The sequence below is a fragment of the Melanotaenia boesemani genome, chromosome 9 (genome assembly GCF_017639745.1).
Source record: "Melanotaenia boesemani isolate fMelBoe1 chromosome 9, fMelBoe1.pri, whole genome shotgun sequence".
Classification (NCBI taxonomy): domain Eukaryota; kingdom Metazoa; phylum Chordata; class Actinopteri; order Atheriniformes; family Melanotaeniidae; genus Melanotaenia; species Melanotaenia boesemani.
Window position 1 is genome coordinate 16704684 of NC_055690.1, and position 24085 is coordinate 16728768.

The 24085-nt window shown below is 38.3% G+C and overlaps 1 protein-coding gene across 3 annotated transcripts in view; it reads left to right on the plus strand.

Moving 5' to 3' along the window:
- The window catches only part of cadm1b (cell adhesion molecule 1b), a 162052-nt gene that overhangs the window by 113021 nt on the left and 24946 nt on the right, over nt 1–24085 (plus strand). For 2 of the 3 annotated variants that reach the window (XM_041994316.1, XM_041994319.1), the window contains exons 2-6: nt 2682–2702; nt 7969–8115; nt 13119–13271; nt 18660–18797; nt 23764–23922. In XM_041994316.1, the coding sequence (XP_041850250.1) occupies nt 2682–2702; nt 7969–8115; nt 13119–13271; nt 18660–18797; nt 23764–23922 (618 nt within the window). The remainder of the gene's footprint in view (nt 1–2681; nt 2703–7968; nt 8116–13118; nt 13272–18659; nt 18798–23763; nt 23923–24085) is intronic. The other variant, XM_041994317.1, reaches the window with a different exon arrangement.

Consider the following 24085-nt stretch of genomic DNA (forward strand, 5'->3'; position numbering starts at 1 on the left):
CCCTGAGCCATTGCTGCTAAAACAGATTAGCATTACCTATTGAAACCATAATTACTAGATTAGCTGCTAATTAATTTCTGTTGATCAGTTGATAAAGGTGTTATTTCAGCTTTAGTTTGGCATTTAAGTCAATTGTCATAAGGAATTATCTTTTACAATACAACTAGTGAAACTACTGATGGGCATTTGTGAATTTGAAAATGATTATCCCTGACAACAAAGAGTATCTGAAGGTGCTGGACAGTATTTTTTTTTCCTCTTTCTGGGAAAAGCTGAAACTCTTTGATTGGTTTCTTTTGTGAAACTGAACTGATCTGTAAAAGTTACCCATGTTTATTGGGTCCACTCTGCAGGAGCTCACGTCTCCATCCGATTGAAGAGAAAAAGTTTGAACCCACCTCTGATCCCTTCTAATTAAATGAAAACGCAGTGGGATACCCACAATAAGACTTTATTTCCCTGCATGCACACACAAACAGATATGAAGGTAACCAATGTGGGTGTCTCTATGGGTAACAACACAGAGCTCCAACATCCACCTCCGTTGTGTCCTCTTATGCAGTACTATCACACACTAGACTGACATGCAACACACTGCAGATCATGAGCATAAATAAGCAAGGGAATGTTTTTACCTGAAAAGAACATTAATTCAAAGGCATCAGTCTGGTACTGAGTAGAAATGCTGCCTCATTAGTGTTACCCCACTGCTTTTACTGAGCAGTAGTGAAGAAGAGAAAGGAGCTATGTGCCACTCTTACCACACAGACATCCTGTCTCCTGAGATCTTAGTCTGCCTCAGCAACAAGCAGTGAACATTGTCAATGGCGTGGCCACGAATTGAACACAAATGGCAAAGTACAAAAGATATTGCCTTTCAATGTTCACAACAATCTGGTTTCCTGCAGGTAATGTGACATCACCATCTATGAAGAGCTTTTTCTGTTTCTGAACATGCAGCTCTTCATTGTGCAGAGCTAGAAGATGAGATTTGAATGAGAAGGAAAAGAGGTGAGGAGGCAAGGACAGACATCATTTGGTGGATGGTTGGCCTGCCTGCTCTCATCCCATGAGATTGACAGATTGGTGCAATGGGTGCACTTGCACAAATGCCATCACACACATTTCCCCAGAAATCTATCTATCAGTCCTGTCTAAGTGGAGCGACAGCCATGACATCTAATCACAGGCAAGCTGGCATCTCATAACTTCTACCTAATGTGCTGCAGGTACAGAGGAGAGGAACTTATTGGGTGTGGGGGGGACATGGCATAACACCACTGCCACCATCACAGCGCCATTTATAGCTTCTTCAGAGGCCGCCAGCAGGAAGTGGATCATATTGAGGGGTTAGAGAAGGTGTCACCACAATCTATTTCAAGTCTCCATGCTTAGATATAGGTCTCGGTTGACAAGATAAAACAATGAGGTGTCCTGATATCTAGATGATACAATTTTTCTGGGTTACACTTCTGACAAAGTAACATAAAATGAGGGCAGATAGACTACACATACAAGATGATAATGAGTCATTTACATAATGTTGCTACAACATTATAATTACCTGGCAATTAAAGCAGCTCAAAAGCCTCATTATGGGGCTGTCCTGAGGGCTGGTTAGCCTGGAACACATACGCTGCTCTCATTCAAGCTCAAGCCTGACTATCAACTTTTCTTTTTAGCTTAAATCACCCAGAAGCATCATTATGTTCAATTCTCCTGTAATAGGAATAATGTTTTGACTGACTCTTTAGCAGAGACTTCAGCCAGTGAGATATTGGAGCAGGTGTTTGGACCATGTTGAAAATTTGTTCCCAATTGCATGAGATTTGTCACTCATGCTTTTTAGTATAGATGAAGCTGCTGACATGTTGAAAATGCACAAAAGAACAGAACAAGGACGTGTCATACCTTACACCCTTATTATACCAGCAATGACAAGTGAGACAAGCAGTCACTTCAACACAGTGTGCACCTAACACTGAGGCTCCCATTGCTCACAGACAATGTTAAGAAGCCCTAAAGTCTGTGTGAAATGTCAATATAATAAAATATAGCCTGTGAGCTATAAAACTGTAGATGTGCAGCAGAAGGCAACAGAAGAAGTGAGTGTAAATGTGGATGTGTGGGTGGGAGGCTGTTTGTGAATGGCAGACAATGAATGATGGAAGCTCTCCCGAGGGTATGGGCCCTGAGCAATGCCGCAGGGACTTGGGAACACGCCAATATCCCATGCCCTGAGAGATGCCAGTTTGGGTGGGCACCGTTCCGAATGGGTGCTTTCCTCTCCAGGATACACCGCAGGTCCCAGGGGAGCGTCTCTAGGCAGTGACTGCTCCACAGTGGGCCTGGCTGGAATCTCAATCAGGGACATGAGGGGAGAAAAACAAAATCCACATATTTCCCTGTTCCCTCATTAATGTAAAATTCAAGTAAAACTAATGAAAGATAAATGGTTCATTATGTTGGTTTGCACTAACTTACTTGCTCACTTATGATTCTCTTTGCCTTTTTCTTAATTGGTGAGAAATTCCACAAATGTAATATGGGGCTTGAATTTAATGAATTTAAACATTCCTTTTCAGAAATGATGAAAAAGTTTCCCTCTGCTTGCCTCTTGTCTGCTCACCGCCTGTCTGTTTTCTTCTCTTCTGCTCTCATCCTCGCCTGCGCTGCAACAGGAGCTGCTGAAACTGTGACAGGTACTTTTTCCTTTTTGCTACCTGCTGTTCATTTGGATGTGCTTGCTTCTGTGGGTCTGTCTGTCTTGATTGGCTGTCTATCGCAGTCTGTTCATCTGTGCATATTTACATGAATGGCTGGCTATGTTGGTATTTCTTCTCAGGATGGTGGAAACAGCCATCCGCTCATACTGATCCACTGTTTTTTGTTTTTTTTTGTAATTCTCAAACATCATTTTGCTGCAAGTAAAGGCAGATCTGAATTTCTCTTATATTTTTGTATCTCAACTGGTCCATAGCTGTGTCACATTTCTACTTCTAAAAATTGAACTATTTAGAAGTCATATGTTCACAAGCAAAAATGTAGTAAGTGGACTCAATTGAGTCTTTGACTTCAAAAATTTAGCCCAGTAAACTAATCCAGTGTTACCTTCCATACCAACAAAATATCATAACATAGCAAATATGTTTCTATTTATATAGTTTTGGAGTGAAAGTAAAAAAAAAAAAAAAACACTCATGATAGAAACATTATTACAAGCATTATTAATTAGGATTTAACTCCCTGTGGCTAATAAAATCTACAAATGACAGCCACCATTTCCATTAGTGTGCAGCTGCAGTACATTTATACTTTATAAAGGAAGAGAAATGTCTGAGCTAAAAATATTCTGAATATTGCAAATGCCTAAACACATGTTTTAAAATTCATAGAAGCACAGACTTCCTGTATATATATATATCTATATATATATGTAGATATTTATATATATATATATATATATATATATATATATATAGTATATAAATTAGTAATAATAAATTTAGTAATTTTATTCCCGTTTTTTTTTTTTTTTCTTTTTACTGTTGTTGCTTTTTGTTAAGGACTCAATAACAGTTACAAACTCACCAGTCAAGGCAGAGGTAGAGCAGAAACACTTGTGCTCCATGAAGTAAAATCACTATTCTCATCAAACAAGGCTGGTAGTTGTGAAGCGAGGGGTAGCAGTGCCACTGCATTAAATAATTCCAGGCAAACTTTTAAAGTAAGCCTTGTAGATTTAAAATGAGTGAAGCTTCAGCAACCGTATTGATTATTTCTCCACACACACTTCCTCAGAAAGATTTTAACAGACTGCTTATGTGGAAATGGGTAGAAAATATTGGTTTTGGAAAAAGCTCAAATTGAGTCCGACTACTCATGTTCAAATCCTGTTCTGCTAATAGAGGTAGAGTTAGACCAATTCTTGTTATATTAATGAGTAAAAATCAGTTGTTATAAGGAGAATTAATAAAACACAAGAGAACATGAAGCTCATGTCCAGAAGAGCGACATCTAACCAAACGAGCAAAGTCCTACCCAGTTCAGCTTTTTAAGTCGGGGCTCTGCAGTGTTGACTTTTCTGACTGTATATGAGGTATTTCAGTCTGTTTTGCTATTGCAAATTTTAGCTCCATTTCCTACATCCTTTGATGCTGAGCTTTAAAAGTGAACATACTTTTCATTCTCCTATCTATTAAGCCATTACTACAAATGTTACACACTATTTTTAAATCCTTTTATAAAGTCATATCCAATCACTGTAATATACTATATACTAACATAAAAAATAATAAAATAAAAATATTTTGTTTGGCTCAATGTCTTTCTTAGCTTTTTTTGTAGTGCAGCATCATTATAATAGCAGTTACACTGAGCTCCTTTGAGTGTTCATCTTCAGCCAAATTAGATGTTATGAAAAATTTTAAACCTTCCCATGCAAAGTGTCTAGGAGAAAAAGTATGAGGCTAATTATACCCTTCCCTCTGTGAACATCCTTAAAACAGCATTTCATCATGAGGATCGGGATTTAATGACTGAGAAAGATAAAGAGGGGAAAGCAGAATCAGAGAATGAGAGGAAGAAACTTTTATTGTTAATGATGGTCTGGTTGTTCCTTGAAAGGACACGACTGCTGCCGTAGACAGCGGTGACTCAAGGGAGAGGAATTGGGGGCTGGCTGTCCTGCTTTTTGCTGCCCCTTTCATGTCTTTTGATGTGAAAACAAGAGAAAAAAGTTCAAAGAAGAAGCCAACTTGATTCATAAGGTGGCCGTCTCTATATTCCTGATGGAGGAGCCAGTCCACTAATATTTCCTGATTTCGTCAGCTTTTGTTAAAATTGGTTGGGGGCTGGTGTCATTTAGCATTTTGAGGATGGCTGATGAGCTGTGTCTCAATGCCCAACATTTGATGCCAGATTGTACATCCCCTCAGAGAGTGCACAGACTTTTGAAAGTCTGTATTTTCCTCAGACTGTTTCATTCAGTATGTTGTGATGCAGGAACAGGAGGGCAGCCATGTGTAGAGATACAGGCACTTTACTCTCTCAGACAGCTGCTGGAATGTGTGTGAATTTATCAGCCAGTCATCTGTGCTATGCCTCTGCCCACTCCCACTCCCTCTCCTTCCACACCCACCCCCCAAAATTAATGACTGCCTTTCCTCATTTGCACCCAATCATGACCAGGATGCCGAGGCAATTGAAAATGTTTACTTCAATTGCGAAAACCCTCCATGTTCCACAAAGTGGCCTGTTTTCACTTTGATGGGATTGCTAATCACAGCAATGTTATTTATGTGTGTTTTGAATTGGAGATGAGCCTAGGCTGGGATATTGGAGGGGGACCAGCCTCGCTTGGGGCTGCTAAACCTTATGGAGAATTTATCTTTTCCGTTCCCTTTCTCTCAGTCCAACAGATTGGGAGCAGAATAACCTTGCTTTGAGGTTGCTCTGTGTGGCTGTTTTGACTGCCAAATGTTTTACTTTACGGCAATAAAATAAAAAAAGACATCAAAACTTTTCATATTGACTTTTGCACCACTCTGCAGTATTTATTACATGTAGAGAGGAATTTTAAATGATGTCTATATGTTCATGCATTTCAGTTTTACATGTGTAAAGATTGCACATGTGGACATGCATATACTATAAACAACTTTCAAAGGGTCCACTTGATTAATTTTACCTCACCTACTTTATTTTATTTAATAAATTAAGCAGATGCACTAGAAAGAAACAGATCATTTCTTTTATGAAGTTGTTCAATAATTCAGTGGCTCCCAGCACAGTAATCGACCATGTTGCTGACCTTACAGGAGCAAATCATATGACTGTAGCAAATATCTTGTTTGTTATAATTATATAACTCTGAAGGCTGTTATTTAGGCCTAATATATCTTTTTTGTGCAATCATAATTCCCTGGAAACCCATAGAAAGGATACTGATTGAAAATCAGAGTGGTTTGATGATTCTGCACCCTAAAAGAAAGCCATTTTTCAGTGTGTGCTCACCACAGCTTCAGTTCTTCTTTCTCTCTGCATTCTGTCTGTTCACCAGATCCCACAATGACTGCATAACATTGAGATCAGAGGTCTCACTCACTTTTTTTTTCTGACGCCATCAGCACAATCTTGCTGTAATTTTAACTGTATCTTAAATCCAAACCCAAAATTTAAGTACTAAAATCATTTTGTTAACTTTGGATCTAAATACATGACAGTAATTTGTTTTCCTTTACATTCAGATTTTTTTTATCATAAGTGAAACTTGATCAAATTGGATTTATAATGAGAAGCTGGGAAAACAAACTATCATGTCTCTAAGCTTATTAGATTAGCATGTTAAATCTTCAAAATAGTTTGAAGAAAACTAACATGAAAAAAAAAAATAAATAAATAAATTTATTTCATTTCTGGAAATGGGAATGTGAAAAAGATTTTATGTAATAGATGTTAGGAGACCCTTAATTCTTCAGTTACAAAGTCATGTTGCGCTCTATCTGCCTCTAGTGGCTGTTACAATGGATGACTCACCATTACTTAGATTAATTTGGTTCAAAATTTAACAGTAGTATTTGGCATTAAATCTACAAAAAGTGTCTATTGTTGGTTTAAACCCAAACATAAAATTACATCTAATAAATCTAATGTGGAATAAATTCTATGCTGGATTTACTGGAAACCTGTAACTGGTTGCATTGTGTAATGTTTGCACATTTTTTACCTTTTTTTTTTTTTTTTTTTTTACCTTTTACCTTCCCTTTGTCCTGAACCTGAGCCCTGGTGGCAGAGTGTAATGGAATGGGTAGTTCATTGTATCAGACAGGTCTGAAGAGCTTTGCTCTGCAGGAGGTTAATTTCTTATTGCTTGCTGCATTCACAGAGTTCATTTTGAATCATGTTAGTTTGGCTGTCTATTCCCATTATCACTATCTGAAAATGCAGCCGCCTTTTTGTTTTTTTTCTCTCTACTTTGTAAATGTCAGAAAGCAATAGAGGTATCTGACAACCTGGGCATGCAAATGTGCTTTTGATGTTTTCTTTTTTTTATTTTGTTTTTTTCTTTTTTGGGGGGGGGGGGGCTGAGAATTTACTTTACTGCTTTGAATCTGAATCTGAGGCATTAAAACATATTCTCTGTATGCTTTATTTTTATGTATTTCTGTTTTTATTTATTTATTTTTTACTCCTGCCAGATAAATATAGCATTATACCACTTTTGATTCCTTCATTTTCTTTCTCTGTATTTTTCTTTCTGTGTCTATTTTTTCTCTCTCTTGCTCTCTCAACAGAGGTCAGGCTTTTTGTGTTGGGGTTTAGTGGGGTGTAAGTTACAATGACAAGGTCCAGAGTCTGTCAGAAGTAACAATGCCAGTGCGCAGAGAGCAACTGGGTTGCTTGTATTCCTGGAGAGACAGAACAGAACCGTTAAACACACTGAGCACACACTGGTCACATGGAACCTCAGATGGAGAGCTCTGATAAAGCTTAACCATAAACAGCATCCACTTCTACTCATCCATCTCTTTTCTCTAGCTGTTCTCTCTTGCTCTGTTCAAACCCCCACTTCTCTTTCTCACTTCCTCCACCCCACCCATATCTACTACCTGCCACTTTCTTACACTAGTTCTTTGTCTCTTTTTCTTCCTACCCTCTCCTCTCTCTGTATCTTCGTGGGCAGCAGAGCTTACAGCCCATCTGGCACTAGCTCACAGGGCCCACTCTGAGCTGGGGAGATCAATAGTGACAAACACTGCACATGGCTCTTATAATAAAAGGATTAGGCATGGCTGCAAACAGACTATCTACACAGCCTATTCTCGTATCTTTACTGCATGTGTTGACATGTACTCCCTGTTGTAAGAAATATAAATATTTAATAGACTCTAAATATCCAGTAAGGGATGTTTGCTTTCCATTTTAAATTTAATTTCCCCTTCTGGCTTTTCTGCTTGTGTTGTGTAGTTGAGAGTCAGAACCTGGCGACTGACAATGTGTCTGTGATCGAGGGAGAAACAGCCACCATCAGCTGCAGAGTGAAGAACAACGACGACTCCGTAATCCAGCTGCTCAACCCCAACAGACAGACCATCTACTTTAGAGATCTTAGACGTAAGTGCTGGCACCTGAGACGTAATGTTCACCGCATCTCTTGATGTTTTAAGCTAGAAGTCATAAAATGTACAGTTATGGTCTTTGTATAATAGATCTTTCGTGTGGCATCACAAAGGGTTAGAAAAACGACAGAAATACAATTTTATTCAAACTTTGGTGCCTACATGGGTTTTATTTCTGTCTCATACCAAATACATTTTATACCACTGAGAAATATTTCCTTTTTTTTCTTTTGTTTTCCACAAATAATGTCTCCCCAGACACTCTTTGCATTACCTTTTACTACTGCTTTTATGTGGTGGGTAAATGAAAACAACAACTGGATAGGGAAAGCTTCTTTAGAGCTGCTTCAGTAATTTATCTTTGATATTAAGCATTGTTTTATCATTTTTGTCTTCCACACTAACAACTACTGAAAATAGCAGTGATCTTAATCAAAACAAGACATTTAACACAGTGAAATAAAAACAATCACTGCTAATATAAAAATAGGTCCACTAAACTCCAGGTTTAACATCATTGTATAAATATGCAAATACTCCTTCTCAAGCTCTAAGTGTAAAATGTCACATCATCATTTAATTTCTAATTATCATCCAGACGTGCTGCAACACACTGGAAATGTCACACTTTAACAGCCTGATCCAAAATCCAAAGAAATAATGTATGCTGTCCAAATCTTACAACCTAGATGTAGAGCCAACATGGTTGCTTAATCGATTGGGTGATTCATAGAAGATGAATAAGCAACTATTATTGATTATTAAATAATCATGATATCGTCAAGTGAAAAAGTCAAACATTAGATATTTCTCAAGTGTGATACCTTGAAATATCATGAGCATTTTAAACTGTTTTCTGATACTTCATAAAACCAAACAATGGACTGTTACATAACACAGCTGTCAGATTTTAATAGAAATGTAGGATCACAGTGCACATCTACGTCTAATATATTTCCCACAAAACATCTCATCCACACTTCAGACTTGTGCAGGTGTCACTATTTTTGGCTTGCGTAAGAATGGGCACTACAACTGTCAGCACATCTTGTACAAAAGGAGTCTTTAGATTTGAATAACAGATTACTTCACAATCAGTTCCAGCTTAGATTTTTCTCACCAAACATGATTCCATCCGTCCTTGACTCTCTGGCTTTTTAACTCAAGCCATTAAGCTCAGAACCCTGCAAGATTAATAAGAGATAATTCACAGAGCAACCATAATGGGAATACTTTTATGTCCTTGTCACTGTTCGATTTTACGATAATCTCTTAGATTAGGAAATTGAACATTATGATTATGCATGAGCATATGGCCTACTTCTACTTGAACCAAGTTTTTTTTTTTTCTATGTTTTTGCTTGTTTATAATATGGATCTGAGCCAAGTTTCAAGGTGAATAACACACAACCTTTATTTCAGTATATATTGCTTCCCAGCTGTTATTTCACTAGTGAAGGTAGGGAGACGTGTGTTCCATTCACTCACTTGAATCAGGGGAACTTGAGTACACATCTTAGTCATATTTGTACAAAATACCCAAAAGCTGCTCCTGAGAAGATAAATGATGTGATGTAAATCACAGATCATGCTGTGCTCTGAAACTTAGAAATATCAACGAAGACACCAAGGAGCGAGAAGAGACGCAACAAATAAAAACTGATTACAGTGTAGTGACAGTTAATGTTAGCTCTGTAGAGTTAGGAAAATCTACTACAAGATAAGGACAACCTTTTAATCTTCGTTCTTTATTGAGCTTCTCCATGTGTGTCAGCAAACATGTAATATTCTCTACTAAAGTCAATGCAATTGTTTATCTACCATTAGATGTGAACATGTGTCAGAGTTTTTAACAGACAGATTAAATTTTATTGGTTCACTGGTGTATATTTGTGTCTCTGATAATAGAGACTATCAAACCCCAAGGCAGTGCTATTCAAGGTTCTGTTCCTAAAGGACTGCCGGTTCTGCAGGGACCCCCCTCAGCCAATGGCATTGTTACCTGTCAGCAGAGGCGGCCAGCACAGTGGCAGATCTTTGTATACAAGGAGGTAAACAGCAGTGACATAGAGACACCAGGAGCTGCAAGAACAGCAGCTACAAGCAGACGTGGCCTCCTCAGAAACAGAAATGCATACAAATACCAGAGTAATAACAGCTTTACAGTATCACTGAAGGCCATAAAAACAAATTTCTGTTGCAGCAAATAAAGATAAATTATGCCATAGGTAGGAGCCAAGGGAACTTTGCTACGATGAGGCATTTATTCTTCCAGATAGATGCCAAACGACATGCAATTTAGCAGAGTTGTCATCTGAAATGGGAAAAATGAGCTTTTATCAGAGTAGGTGGACCTCTTTGGACAGCAATACAATGATAGACTATTATTTATTCACTGCTTCTCGCCTACTGAGATGTCTGGCTGTAGTTTACTTTACGTTCTGTTTGAAGTGATACACCACCAAAAGACCATTCTTTCAGCATGAAACAATTGTAGGTTTAAAGCCCCTGATGGCCCAGTTTCACATCTTAAAGCAGTTATGATCATCATTTTTATAATAATGTAAAAACAAACTTGAAAATGTGAAAACAAAATTACAGAAAGTCATTCCATAAGCTGCGGCTATCCATCCATCCGTCAGTTATTTGCACTGCTTTTTCCAATGAAGGGTTGTGAGGAAGCTGGAGCCTAACCCAGCATTTTAGCAAGTGAAAGGCAGGGTGCACCCTGGACAGGTCACTAGTCCATTGCAGGAAAGCTGCAGCTACTTTAGTTTATATGCATGCTTACAGCAAGTTACAGCTTACTGTTGAGTTGTCTGGCAAGAACTTTGAAGATTTGTTCATTTTAATCACTCATGTTGTTTTTGGCTGCAGTAAGTTGTTTTTTTAGTAAAAAAGCTCAGGAGTCTAAGAAATTATCTAAAATAGGGTAAGTACTGGATTTATATAATCCAAGCTGCTACAAAGCCAACCAAATTATTGGTAATGTTATTTTATCACACATGAATATTTAGGCAGCTGCTTGTTAATATGTTTACCATACCAGTTCTGTGTTGTTGACTGAGAACGCTCTGACACTATCACATCAAAATAGAGGGAAATCAACTAACTATCATGATGTATAAAAGATGATGTGAAACTTGCAATATGGAGCCTAAACTTTTCTAAATTTACTGACATTACAAACATTATTTGTTGGACAATATCTGCTGTTTGACTTGCAGGTTTTCTTAACTTAAATTGCACATGAAAGATGTGCAGTTTTTGTTTACATGAGCACAGTGGAGAGACTGAGATGACATCAGAAGGCTACAACTCACAAAAAACGTGTTAAAATACAGTATACAGGTAAAAAGATTGATTTACATGTTTATCTAGAAATGACTTGAATAATCTCAAATTATAACAAATATACAATTAATTAGGCAATCTTAGAACCAGAAAAAAAGCTAAGGCAAAAAGACATGAGTTATTAATGCACACTAACTGCAATGGTTTCCAGTTTGTCAGAAGATTTTATGGAAAGCCCAACCAGTCAGATACAAGGAAACATTATCATTCAGGTCACCATTCAATCTCTTTTATTGGTATTTTGATCTCTAGCCACACCAGAAGGAAATGTCTGGGTCTTTGGTTGAATAAATGTCAACATTATTCACAAGCTACTCTCAAACCTGTCCAGTGAGTGACGTAAAACAATAAAATGAGATGGAAAAAAGTCAGTTATTTGACAGTTTTGCAAATCTGTTAACTATATAACTTGTCTTAATGCAATGTTTTAGATAAACTGGCTTTGACCTCAAGCTGGTTTTCACATTCTGCTCTAAGTTCAGACTCGATACCTTTGGATTTAGTGGAACTGATACTATGAAAGTAAAATGTGATTTGCTCAATTTTGAGAAATCTGTGATCACTGTTTCCTTGTTTTAACATTTTTTTAAGTTGAACAACATAATGAAGAAAAAGTCTAATAAAAATAATCTGAAATTTTGATTAGAATAGTTGCAGTATAATCAACAGTAGATCTTGTGCTCTTATGTGAGCAGTCAGCTGGTTATGACAACAGTGTTGTCAGCATCTCAGAAGTGAAGGGCTTCCCTTCCTAACAGGTGCTTCCACTCTCAAAGTGCTTCAGCATCATTGTTTTCATTTAAGGAGAGACTTCCAAAGAGCTCTCAGATTATATTGGGGGATGAGGTTTTATGTTGACACTGCCCCAAGACCTTGAGTAATGATCATGATGATAAGTGTAGAGCCTGATGAGAATAATAAACTCCCTGTGCTTTAACAAGCTGAATAGAGTTTGTTAGCTCGACAGATGCAAAGAGGGCTTGATAAAGAAGGCAGGTCAAAACATCAAAAGGCCTCCCAATCAAATCAGCCCAGCCTGTTTATGTACAAGTGTGCTCAGGGATGAGCACTGACCCAAATGAAAAGCAGAGGGTAAAAAGTCAAAGAAATGGCTAACCTAATTTGATGACATTAAAGGAAAGTTTAGCCAGTCCTTACAGGCATATTAGTACACAGATTCCAGGCTACTTTTGATTTAGGGTTTCAGGCATCCAAGCCTCTTTTCCTCACACCATGATTCAATTCATTATGCATGTTTGAATGCCTCTCCTTTCAGTGGAATATGTGAGTTTGATGCATCCATCCATGACCAGCTTCAGCCCATTTTATGAGTTCCCCAGCTTGTTAGAAGTCTTCATGAGCACTCTTCACACTTTCCTTTCTTTGCAAGTGCTCCGTGGACTGTAAAGGTACTTTATAAATCAACTCATAGGAATCATTTTGAAACTCACTTTTCTTTTACTCAATTAAGGAGAAAGCCCACAAAAGGGCAGCACTTGGCCTCCCTCTCCCTCCTCTGTCTGATTTTCTTTTAGTGTCTCCTTCATCTTCTCCCAGCCTCTGTCGTTTTCACCACCCCTCTTTTTCTTTTTCCTTCTCACCCCATGTCTTATGTTTGTGTACCTGCACTCTGTGTCCCCACAGCTCTCAAGGACAGTCGGTTCCAGCTGGTGAATTTCACTGACAACGAACTCCGGGTGTCTCTGTCTAATGTGTCACTCGCCGATGAGGGGCGCTACGTGTGCCAGCTATACACAGATCCTCCTCAGGAAGCCTACGCAGACATCACTGTCCTGGGTAGGTGTTAGGGTGCATGTGTGAACATCACGCACACTTACAGACACACACACACACACACACACACACACACACACACACACACACGGAGAGAGACACTTTTATTGTTTTTTTATCTATTATAGATGGCGAATAGAAATAATAGTGATCTTTGATCCTGTTATCTTTAGCAACTGAAACAAAACGTCAGCCAATTAGGCTCTTGTCGTGCTCAATAGCATAACGAAAAGGAGCAGATGCTGAAAGTGCTGGCTCAGACCGGGTTGGTTTGGCAGCTGTGTTGACTCTGTGAATTCTGGTGAATGTTGACTTGGCTGCTCAGAATGATTCCCCATTGAGAGTCAGCTGTGCCACACTTTGATGCTTTGGAGAGAAATTACTCTAGTTAAGCTTTATTATACATGCAGACATCCTGGGGGATTGAAAGGAATTAAAAGCACTTTAAAGTAATTACTGCAGTTGTACAATTGAAACCTAGCTGCAGCATTTCTAAACTAAGCGATGCAATGAAGAGTTCTTGAAATAAGCACCCCAGTGACTTTTTGCTTTCAAGTAACTGAGGCTCAGCAAGGTTACTGTGATGATTAACTCAAGGAATAATGGAAAATAACTCTGCCATGTTTTGTTTGTATATCCATGTGAACATATTTTTGGGTGGTAAAATCTACTTCTTTGGATCACTTGCAAGTAATGACTGAAAGCAGGTTTATGTGATTAGCGGTCTGTCAGTTCTGATAAATCCAAAATGAAGTACTTAAAAATGATCTGAAAATTTGTCATTATTAGATCATAATAGACAATAGATCAGCATTTCCCACTGGTTGCTCAAATTCCACTGTAGAATGTGTCATGAGTGTTTCTTCCACCAACCTGAGTTGAGGTCAGCAGCACACCATCCCCACTGGATACAGCATTAATAGTGCACTGCTTCACCCTCCTGAGCTGCCAGATTGTAGACTAGAATCTCCTTGAAGCTGTCTTAGAAGTCATTCTCCAAGGCCTCTCCAAACTGTTCCCATGCCTGAGTTTTTGCCTGAAGCTGCATTCCTCTTAGCCTGCCGATACCTATCAGCTGTTTCTAGAATAGCACGGGCCAATAAGGCCCGGTAGCACTCTTTCTTCAGCTTGACAGAATCCCTCACTGCTGGTGTCATCCCATGAGTTCGGGGATTACTGCCGCGACAGGCACCAATGACCTTATGGCCACAGCTCCCTTTAGCTGCCTCAACCCTACCTACTGGAGAGGTGACATTCCATGTTCGTAGTGCTGGCTTCTGTGGCAGGGGATTGGACTGCCAGGGTCCTTGGATGCTGCTCAGCTCACACTGCACCCGACCCCTATGATCCATTCCACAGGGGGTGAGTGCACAGGAGGGGGGGTCCCATGTCATCCTTTTGAGCTAAGCCCCAACTGGGCTCCATGGGCAAATGTACAGAAAGACATCTGCCACCTAAAACTCCAGTTAGAATTGTACTTTTGAATAGTGAACGCTTCTAATTAATAAGTCAAACCCTCCACAGTCAAGCTCCACTAAAGCCTGTAAAATCTGTTATTTTTAATCGGAATTTCAGAAACTGCTGCCATTCTTGCACATTAATGCCAGCGGGGAAGAGACAGAGGAGTGTGAGCTATACTGGTCTGACATGCCAGGGAGTAAATTCAGAGAGGAAGCAGCAATCATATGCACAAACAAGCAAATCAGAGAACTACATAGCCACTTTATTAGCTACACCTTGCTGGTCAGACCCCATTTTGCCTTTAGGAACTGCTATAATTATTATCTCCACCAAGACGGAGGTTGTGTTTTTAGCTGCGTATGTTTGCCTGTCTGTTTGTCTGTCTGTTTGCCTGTCTGTTTGCCTGTTAGCAACATAACTCAAATAGGTATGGATGGATTTTGATGAAATTTTCCGGAAATCTCAGAAATAGTATAACGATCACATGTTTAGACTTTGGGGGTGATCTAGATCAGCCTGGATGCAGGATTTTTTTAAGGGATTGTTCACTATGTGGCGATAAGGATAATTTTGCCATTAGAGATTCTAACTCAAAACTAATGCCCACAATCATCAGCAAAAAAAAATAAATAAAAAAATTACAAAGTCTTCGCAGAGGTCTGTGCTGTTTTTTGTTTTTTTTTTTTTGACATGACTGTTTCCTGGTGGTTACATCCTAAAGTACAATTCAAAACTCCCACACAGCACAATCTTATTTCAAAATAGTACATTTCTTGTTTATGATGGCAGCTGAATTGTGTCTGTGCGTTGTAGCTAATTAAACGCTCCCCAGACTGATGTACAGAAGTGAGCTCGACCATCATTTGCACACACCAGGTTCACACACCAGAAATCAGCTGTCTGAATAAATACTGTTACTTTCCTTGAAAAGTACCAAGTTCTATTGGTCTTAATAAAGCTGTACACATGTACATATTAAGTGAACTTTTGAAAACATAACCATGGCATTTACAACAGATTTTTATATTCACTGCAGAATCAACTATTGTAGCTAAAGTGACTATAAATTTCAGTCACTATATAATCAAATGACTAAATTAGGGTTCCTATGGACAAAAATTAATTTCATATCTTTTCTTTTTATTTTTCTTTTCATTGATCTTGATAATGATGGCTAATAAAAACTGATTATGCTGTCATTACATAAATAACAGAATATTTTTATATTTCTTGTCTCACTCATATTTACATTACAGGGCTGCTGCACTCACCCTTGGCAATGTTTTCATTGTTTCCCTGATATAACACACTTGACTGAAATTAATGGGTTATTGTGAAGAAGTTGACAAGAAGCTGTTGGATCTATTTGATTTTATTCAGGTGTGTTAGATCAAGGAAGCAATGAAAACCTGTAGGATACAGGCCCTTGAGGACCGGAGTTTGACACCCCTGCTTTAGATATTTCCCTGCTGCAAAACACCTGGACCTTCATTTATCAACCATTTGTAGAATCTGCCCTAAACTCCTTCCTACAAATAAATTTTAGAATGGCACAAAATAATCTGTATATATTAAATGTGCAGAGGCCTTTTGTATCCACGTTAGTAAGTAGGCCTAATCAGCTGTTGATATATCCTACATATTCAAGTTCTCTCAAAAAATAAATAAATAAATTATGGCCAGGAGCAGCCAAGTTGTTACTGTGTTACTCCTGATTTTAACTGATCAAAACAGACCCCATGGCAGCTGGGGAGGTGCTACAGTCATGGTGTATATGAGTGGATCTGTGAATCAGTGATTGGTAAAACTTAATTGTCAGACAAGTTGCAATTTCAGCCTTTGCCATACCTGTTAGAAGCAAAAATCGGATGTATTGGTCAGTGGTGGATGTTCCTCGATCTGACGTCAGGTTGTGCTCGTTGCTGGCTTGACAGTAATGAGGTATCCCAGTACAGTGCTGTTGTGTACTGGGATGGCTAAGCTAAGCAGTGTAAAGCATCCAGTAAATTTCTAAATAAAAGCCCCGGTGGAAGTGGAGAATCACAAAATTCTCCAATTCTCCAGTGATTTTGTGATTTTGATCCAGCTATGTGGACTGCACACGTGGGCGCTTCGCGTCTGGCACATTCCAGGTGTGAGTTGACGCTCTGTGGAGGTTGAACAGTGGAACAGCCGAAACACAGTGCATTCAGACCATGTTGCCAAATAAGGGGCCAGGAGTTGGTCTTAAACAGCTTGTTGTTGAGTTTCTATCCATAAGACTGTTATCCATGCTTTTATAGCCACTCGGCTGGACTACTGTAATGGATTGCTTTGTGGGTCTTCCATTACTTGCCTTCAGATGGTACAAAATGCTACTGGGCGTCTTTTAACGGGTATACATAAACATGAATATATTTCTCCGGTGCTAGCTTCGCACCATTGCCTGCCTGTTCATTTTAGAATCCAGTTTAAATTTTTTTTTTTTGTTTTAAATCCCTCCATGGTCTTGCACCACCCTACCCTGTTGAGCTCCTCGACCCTTACGCAACTTCACGCTCTTCTTAAAACTCACTTGATCTCCTTGGCTTTTCCACACTCTTGAGTTGTTAAGATTTTGTTCCTGTTTTTTATATTTTAACTTGTCCTATTTATTTGATTTTATTGTTTTGACTGATTTTATTCTCTGTGCTTTTATTCTTCTGTACAGTACTTTTGTCCAATGTGGTTGTTTTAAAGTCATTTATAAATAAAGTTGGATTGGATAAGTTCCACAACAGCCTCTTAATTATCCATTAACTTGAGTCAGGAGTGAGCAGCAAGAAGAAAAAATTAAAACCTTCAGGACCCTATAAAAAGCTTTCTCAGTTATTCAGTCCCTCCCCTACATGCTTTCAGTGTTCTTTCCCACTGGTTGCTCAAACATTGTTTTGCTGTAATAAATAAATGTATTTTGACAGTATAGCCCATCACCTTGGCTGCATTTGTTTGTGTTGAGTGACAGCATGATTTATCTACCAATGGAATGACTGAAAATCTACAATGCCTATCTCTGTGATTGACATAAATTTAATTTCAATTCAGCTGACTTTGAGATTATTTTATCACCCGGTTCGAGACTGAGTTATTGATTTATGGAATGTTTATTCTTTAGGTAACTCACTGAAAGTTTGCTATTTACTTCACACCAACCACTCACATTTTCAAGCACACTTGAAGCATTATGTTGTTCAAAGGCTGTTATGCTGCTTGCGTGGGCAGATGACACGAACAAAGAAAAACTTTCTGTGTACATGATGGAGTATTTAACAGCTAAACAGACAAGTTTGCCCCTTGAACTACAGTGGATGCCAAAAATGGAGCTGATAGAACGTGAATATTGGCTTTGCATTCATCAGATGATGCAGCATGTTTCCAAAAGAGTATTAATGTTGCCCTGTTAGTGGATGTAAAAATACTGTCTTTGCTTCACCAGAAACTGATGTCCATGCACACTTAAGTTTTACTTCAGAACCACCTCTAAATGTACTAATATTCTCACCAGCATTAAATATTTGTGCATCCTAAGATGTTAAACTAAGATTTTTTTAAGAGTAAGATGACAAGAAATAACCAATTTTGAGTTCAAATAACAGCATTTTCCAAAAAAATTAAATAAATAAATAAATATAAATATAAATACAAATTGGAAAAATAACAGTACAACTGCAGGTCTCACTGTCAGAACATCTGCCTACATTTAATTATCTGGGTGACCGATACCATTTTCAGATAAAGTCACAGAGTGTGAGTACTACAAATAGTGGTAGGCTGACCGAACCACTTCTTCCAAGTAAAAAGGCAGTATTTCAAACACTACTTAAATATATGTGCTGTTTTTGTTACTTAAAACAAAAGTAACTGTGTTGCCATGCTGGTGTCTTTTTGACCATTGCTGTTGCTGTGGTTCAGTCCCGCCAGGCAGCCCAATCATAGAGAGCCGGGAGGATGTGGTCAGCGAGGGGAACGAGACGGCGCTCACCTGCACAGCCATGGGCAGCAAGCCAGCCGCCTCTATCAGATGGATGAAGGGGGAGGAAGAACTGACAGGTTGGTAGAATAACAGCCTCCCCCAGTTTGCCTCACTCGCTCCATGCCTGTCCACTTCACTACAAGTCCTGGTCTCTAGAGGCTCCTCCTCTGTAAGGAAAATGTAGTTCTACTCTAAATGTGTGTTGTACTGATTGTGTTGACTGGTGTATGTACATAAGAAGATAAACCTGCCTGCCATAAACAGTTGGAGGAGCACGGTGCTTTTTTCCTTCCTTTCTGCACCCTTGTGTTCCTAAGTCTGTGCTGCTTGCTTAAACTATGCATTTAAACTGCAGGAGCAGCACATCTAGGCTCATGTTATGTCTCTCATAAATTTGTATTTGCCTTAGAACTATTTTCATGCTGTAATTTTCATTTAAAAAAATCCATGTTTGGATCTAAAATAGCTTAAATACTTACTGTGAACATTTAGTTACACTTAGACTGCTGAGGTAATATGTTTAAAAACAATATTCAACTCTCAATCTTTTCTATTTTCTTCACGCCATCTACACATGGTAAACACAGTTATGAAATCTTATTTGCCCATTTTATCTTCATTTTAGTGAATTCAGCCTCCTGCAGCATCTTGCAGAAAGAGGTATATAATATGGATTGGTGGGAAATCTTATTACCTCTCGGTTATGATTAGGAGTTATCAATTATTCATTATATACTAACTGTACAGCAACAGGGATATTCATTTCAGTCTCATTGTATTTACACAGAGGGGATGCTCTCAGCTTGGTGTCAAATTATATATGTATTAGAATGGAGAGGATACATTTGGCTTGTTGAGAGATTAAATATTTAGACAAGAGTGAATCTGAAGCTAAATGCCATCTGTGCCTCCAGTGTTCCCTACAGGAGTCAAAGTCAATTTCTGTTTATGAGTTGTTGAGTCTTGTGCAGCTTAGGGAGAAGCAACAGGATGGTTAGATCAGCAAAATGCCACCGACATGCTGGGCAGGGCTAATCCATAGTGGCAGTGGACACATAAAAAGAGCCAGAAAGTCAGGTCCTGGCGTACCCCAGAAATCACAAATCACTTCTCATTGTGGACGTGGTAAACAACTGATTAACCCTGCACATGTTGAGATTCAAAGGTCCAGATTACATTGGCTTGGTGGAAACTTTATGATTATAGCTGCCTTATGCATCCATAAAAACGAGGCAGTTTTAATGGCAAGGAAGACATTATGTCTAGAACTGGCCAAATTGGTTTTTCAAATGTTTTTTTTCAAATGTTTATCATGCTGGCAGATACAGAGGTTGTGGACTCTGGCCTACAAGAGGCTCAGCATAGGAGGTGCCAACATGCTAATAAGCATGAATGACAGCTGCAAAATTATTTAAATGTACTGGAGACCAGTGATCAGCTACTGCTGCTAAAGTACACGCAGTGAAAGATTTTGTCCATCATACAGCTGCATTTAATCATGTGTTTTTAAAATCTGCGTGCAATCATGTGTAGCTGCTTTCAAAAGATTTAGTGAGAATTTTGATACATTAAAAAAAAAAAAAAAAAAAAAGAAAACAAGGTACTGAGCCATTAAAGCTCCATTTTCAGTTCAGGTCTAAAGCAGTTTAGTTCAGCGCGATCATAAATATTCAGTTAAATTTGTTTTAGAAATTGAAGCTGATCAAACAAAAATTTAATTCCATATTTTTACTTCTGTTTTTAAATTGAGGAGCTTGAGCTGGACTGGAAATTGTGGGATCACATTTATGAATAATTATTCCAAAAGTCAGTGTTCATTAATTGTTAATGTGAAAATCGTTTTATAAGAGCTGCTTGTAGAACCTGTACATGTAAATAATTAAAGGTGTCCAAGAAGCGTTCCTTTTTCTTTTGAAGAGATGCTCTTTTTGAGAAGTCCAGCGCTGACAGACATGCTAATTAGTGTGGAACTTTTCTTTTCATTTTCAATTTCTAAAGCCTGTTATCAGTGGACACAGACCAAAATGCCTCTGGACACAGTTCAACAGACCTACAACCAATCAGTGTAAAGCATGACTCAGTGGTTGTAATGTATCCAACATGCCTGACATGAGTTAAGCTTTTGTGATTGGCTCTGCTCAGGAAAGGAAGGGTGGGAATGTGTTTGAACGAGAGAGGGCTAAAAAATATCTCACAGATTTATTTTTTATTTTCCAGGTTACTTCATGAAGGATTCATGAGCTGCTATACATGGCTCTTTTGATACTAATCAGTTTGACAATGCTTTATACAGAATACAATAATTTTTAGTTTGCAAAATGTCATCCTACACCTAAAATTTTACTTTTTATTTAAGGCTGATTCTTTTTGTTTTGTTTGTTATTGGCTTATAACTTATCTGCCAATAACTTTATCCTCTTAACAACATTTAAAGTAGCATTACTGAATAGATTTGGCAGATTTGTACACTTTTGCTTGTCCTAATTCCATCTAATTTGGCATATGTCTTTCATCCTGCCTCTTCTCTGAACTTTCTCCAACTAGTAAAAGTCAGTCTGATGTTGCTCCTTCTTTATCTCTTGCTGTCACATTTTCTGTTTCTTTTGATGAATGAAAACCTCTTTTGTACGATTACTTTAAATTCTTATTGCAACAGCAGTTAGATTATGGATCTATAGATGAAGTAAAAAGGAAGTGTAATGTTTCCATGCAGCAATGTATTGTTATTAGTTTTTCATTGCAATGAACTTGTGGGTGTACAGTTTCAATACTTAAACCAATAGGCAAATATCAAAAACAGATGACAAGTGATGATGAAATTGTCCATGATTCAGAGCAGATTTATAGGTATTATTTATAGTGACATCAGGTATAATAATATTGGAAATTGTCAATTACAGTAAATCTTACAATATGTGGCCAACAAAAGGTGCGCCGATTTTTAAAACATTTCTACTATTTATTGTAAGAATTTTTACGTTTTTCAGCACCTCTATGAGCCTTTTGTCCCTGTCATCCAACTACTAGCAACTTTGATATGCAGGCCCAGCTACAGAAACTAACATACAATATTGTTTCCTCACATGAAAACTTCAAATATTCAATTTGAATCTTGCATGGAGGGTGAATCTTAAAGTCTATACTTAATTCATTTGAGCCAGCTTCACTAATGGTAATACCAGTGTGGGAGCAGTGAATGTAAAAACCAGCTTGAAACACCGTAATCATTGATGGTTCTCCAGCATATTGGCAAGCAGATGAGTTGAGTTAGGAAATGAGTAAAAAAAAAGTCATCCTGGAAAAGAGGCCATGGTTGATTGTAATGAGATTGATCGGTTATGAAAACTCACAAAAGCATTTGATTTAGCATCACTGCTGCAATTTTCAAATGTTTTCTGCATTCAGATTTGAGTCCTTGGACCACACTTTTTTTCCTCATCTTGGTTTGGATTACACTGATGGACACTGAGGACTGTATTGATAAGCAGTTATATTTTACAATTACCATTTAATGTCATAATTTCTCAGATGAAGCATTACCAAATTTAATCAAATCAAAATGATGAGGAACAATTTCTTTTCTGTAGCCAAACAAAAAAGAAAGAATAAAAATAAATAAACAAATAATTGCTTATACTTTTCTTTAAACAAGAATTCACTGGTCATTTACACAACCATGTGACAAGCCTTAAAGTGACATTCTCATATTTGTTCAGGCATAAAGACAGTGTGACACTGTGCATTAAACTTAAATAATTTTAGTTGTGGCTGTCTCTGTGGACTCCTGTGTTTGAAATGACTGTGACTGGCTCAGACAATGTATTGCCACCTCTTACTAATACACTAATTCAATCACTTTGGTGCTCGGGATGCTTTTTCTGGCAAGTATGCCTGGAAATGGCTTCACTGACCTTAGAAATGTGATCAATGTACTGTGCTTTCCTCTTGTGGCTGCAAAAAAATCTTTATATTTTATTTTATTGTTATTTTTTTTTGACTGGGACTACATTAAAACTGTTTGTAGAAATTTACAGTAACTAAAAAGAAGGTTTAATTTGTTGCTGCTGGCATGCTTTTTACAGTGAAGTTAGATCACAGAGGTATTGACTACAGTTAACTGTGCACACAGTGGGGCGTAATGAGACGTGTAATGGTTTTTCTTATTGCTAGAGCACATTATGCTTTCTGTGGGCTGCATTTCTTTACTAATTTTGAAACACCTTTAGTATTTACTTTTATTACTCACTTAGACATCTCAAACAGTCAGTGTACTTTTTAAATAGCTTGTTTTCTCACTGCAGTTGGCAGAGTCGTCAAATTTAATGCCCACAAGTGCAATGACCACTAACTGGTCCCAGTACTTTAAATTTTATGGGGGGAGGTCTTTCATGGTGGGTGTATGTTACACAGGGTTAATACCCATCAAGGGGCCACATATGTGTGTATTGGTGATCATCAACTGTGGAACAACTGCATTTTGCCCTCTCTGAGTCCAGCAGGCTCCCCTGTGACAAGGCTGAAATGGAAGTGTGCTGCAGGTCAGTGTGGGGCTGTAATTATTTCCTCACTTCATTAAGTGCGAGTAAACCATCGGACTCAGCACTGCAGCTAATGTGATGCCCCTGTGGCATTGTAATGCTCTCTAAATGAATGCCCCTCTGACAGCCTTGGGCCTAGTGGGCAGCAGATTACTGCAGGGTTATCCTCAACAATGCAGAACCTTCAAGCAGCAGAAGCATTCATTATCAGGTTTGATATGACCCAGCCGTTCCTCTCTACTTTTGTCTGAATCTAAGGCCTCAGGCTCATCTGAATCCTCTTAAGTCTTGCTCGGGCACCACATCACTGAATCATAAATTAAATCTAAATGCCATCTGAAAGTACTCCATTTTGACAGGTAATATTCCCTTAATAGCCATGACTATTTGCCCATTACAGCCCTTACAGCTTGTGCTGCTGCCGGATTTGAGACTTGTTTCATAACTTTTAGGAAAGGAACTTAATGTGATTTCATGATCATGATGGTGTTTTTTTTTTTTTTAGGTGAGACAACAGTTGAGGAGATGTATGACAGGATGTTTACTGTCACCAGCCGGGTGAAGTTTTCTGTCACCAAAGAGGACGATGGAGTGCCAGTGGACTGTATAATTGACCATCCAGCAGCAAAGGACCTCCTCGCTCAAAGACACTTGGAAGTGCTATGTGAGTGACCCACAACTTCACTCTTTTAAGCCCAGAACTAAACCAAGGCCCAGTAAGCAGCACCAGAGACTACGTCTTGCTTTAATTTAATTTAAAATAGCATTTCATATATTTAAAAACAAGCTACATCTCATAGTTTTGGGCTGCGTTCAGATTATCCAGC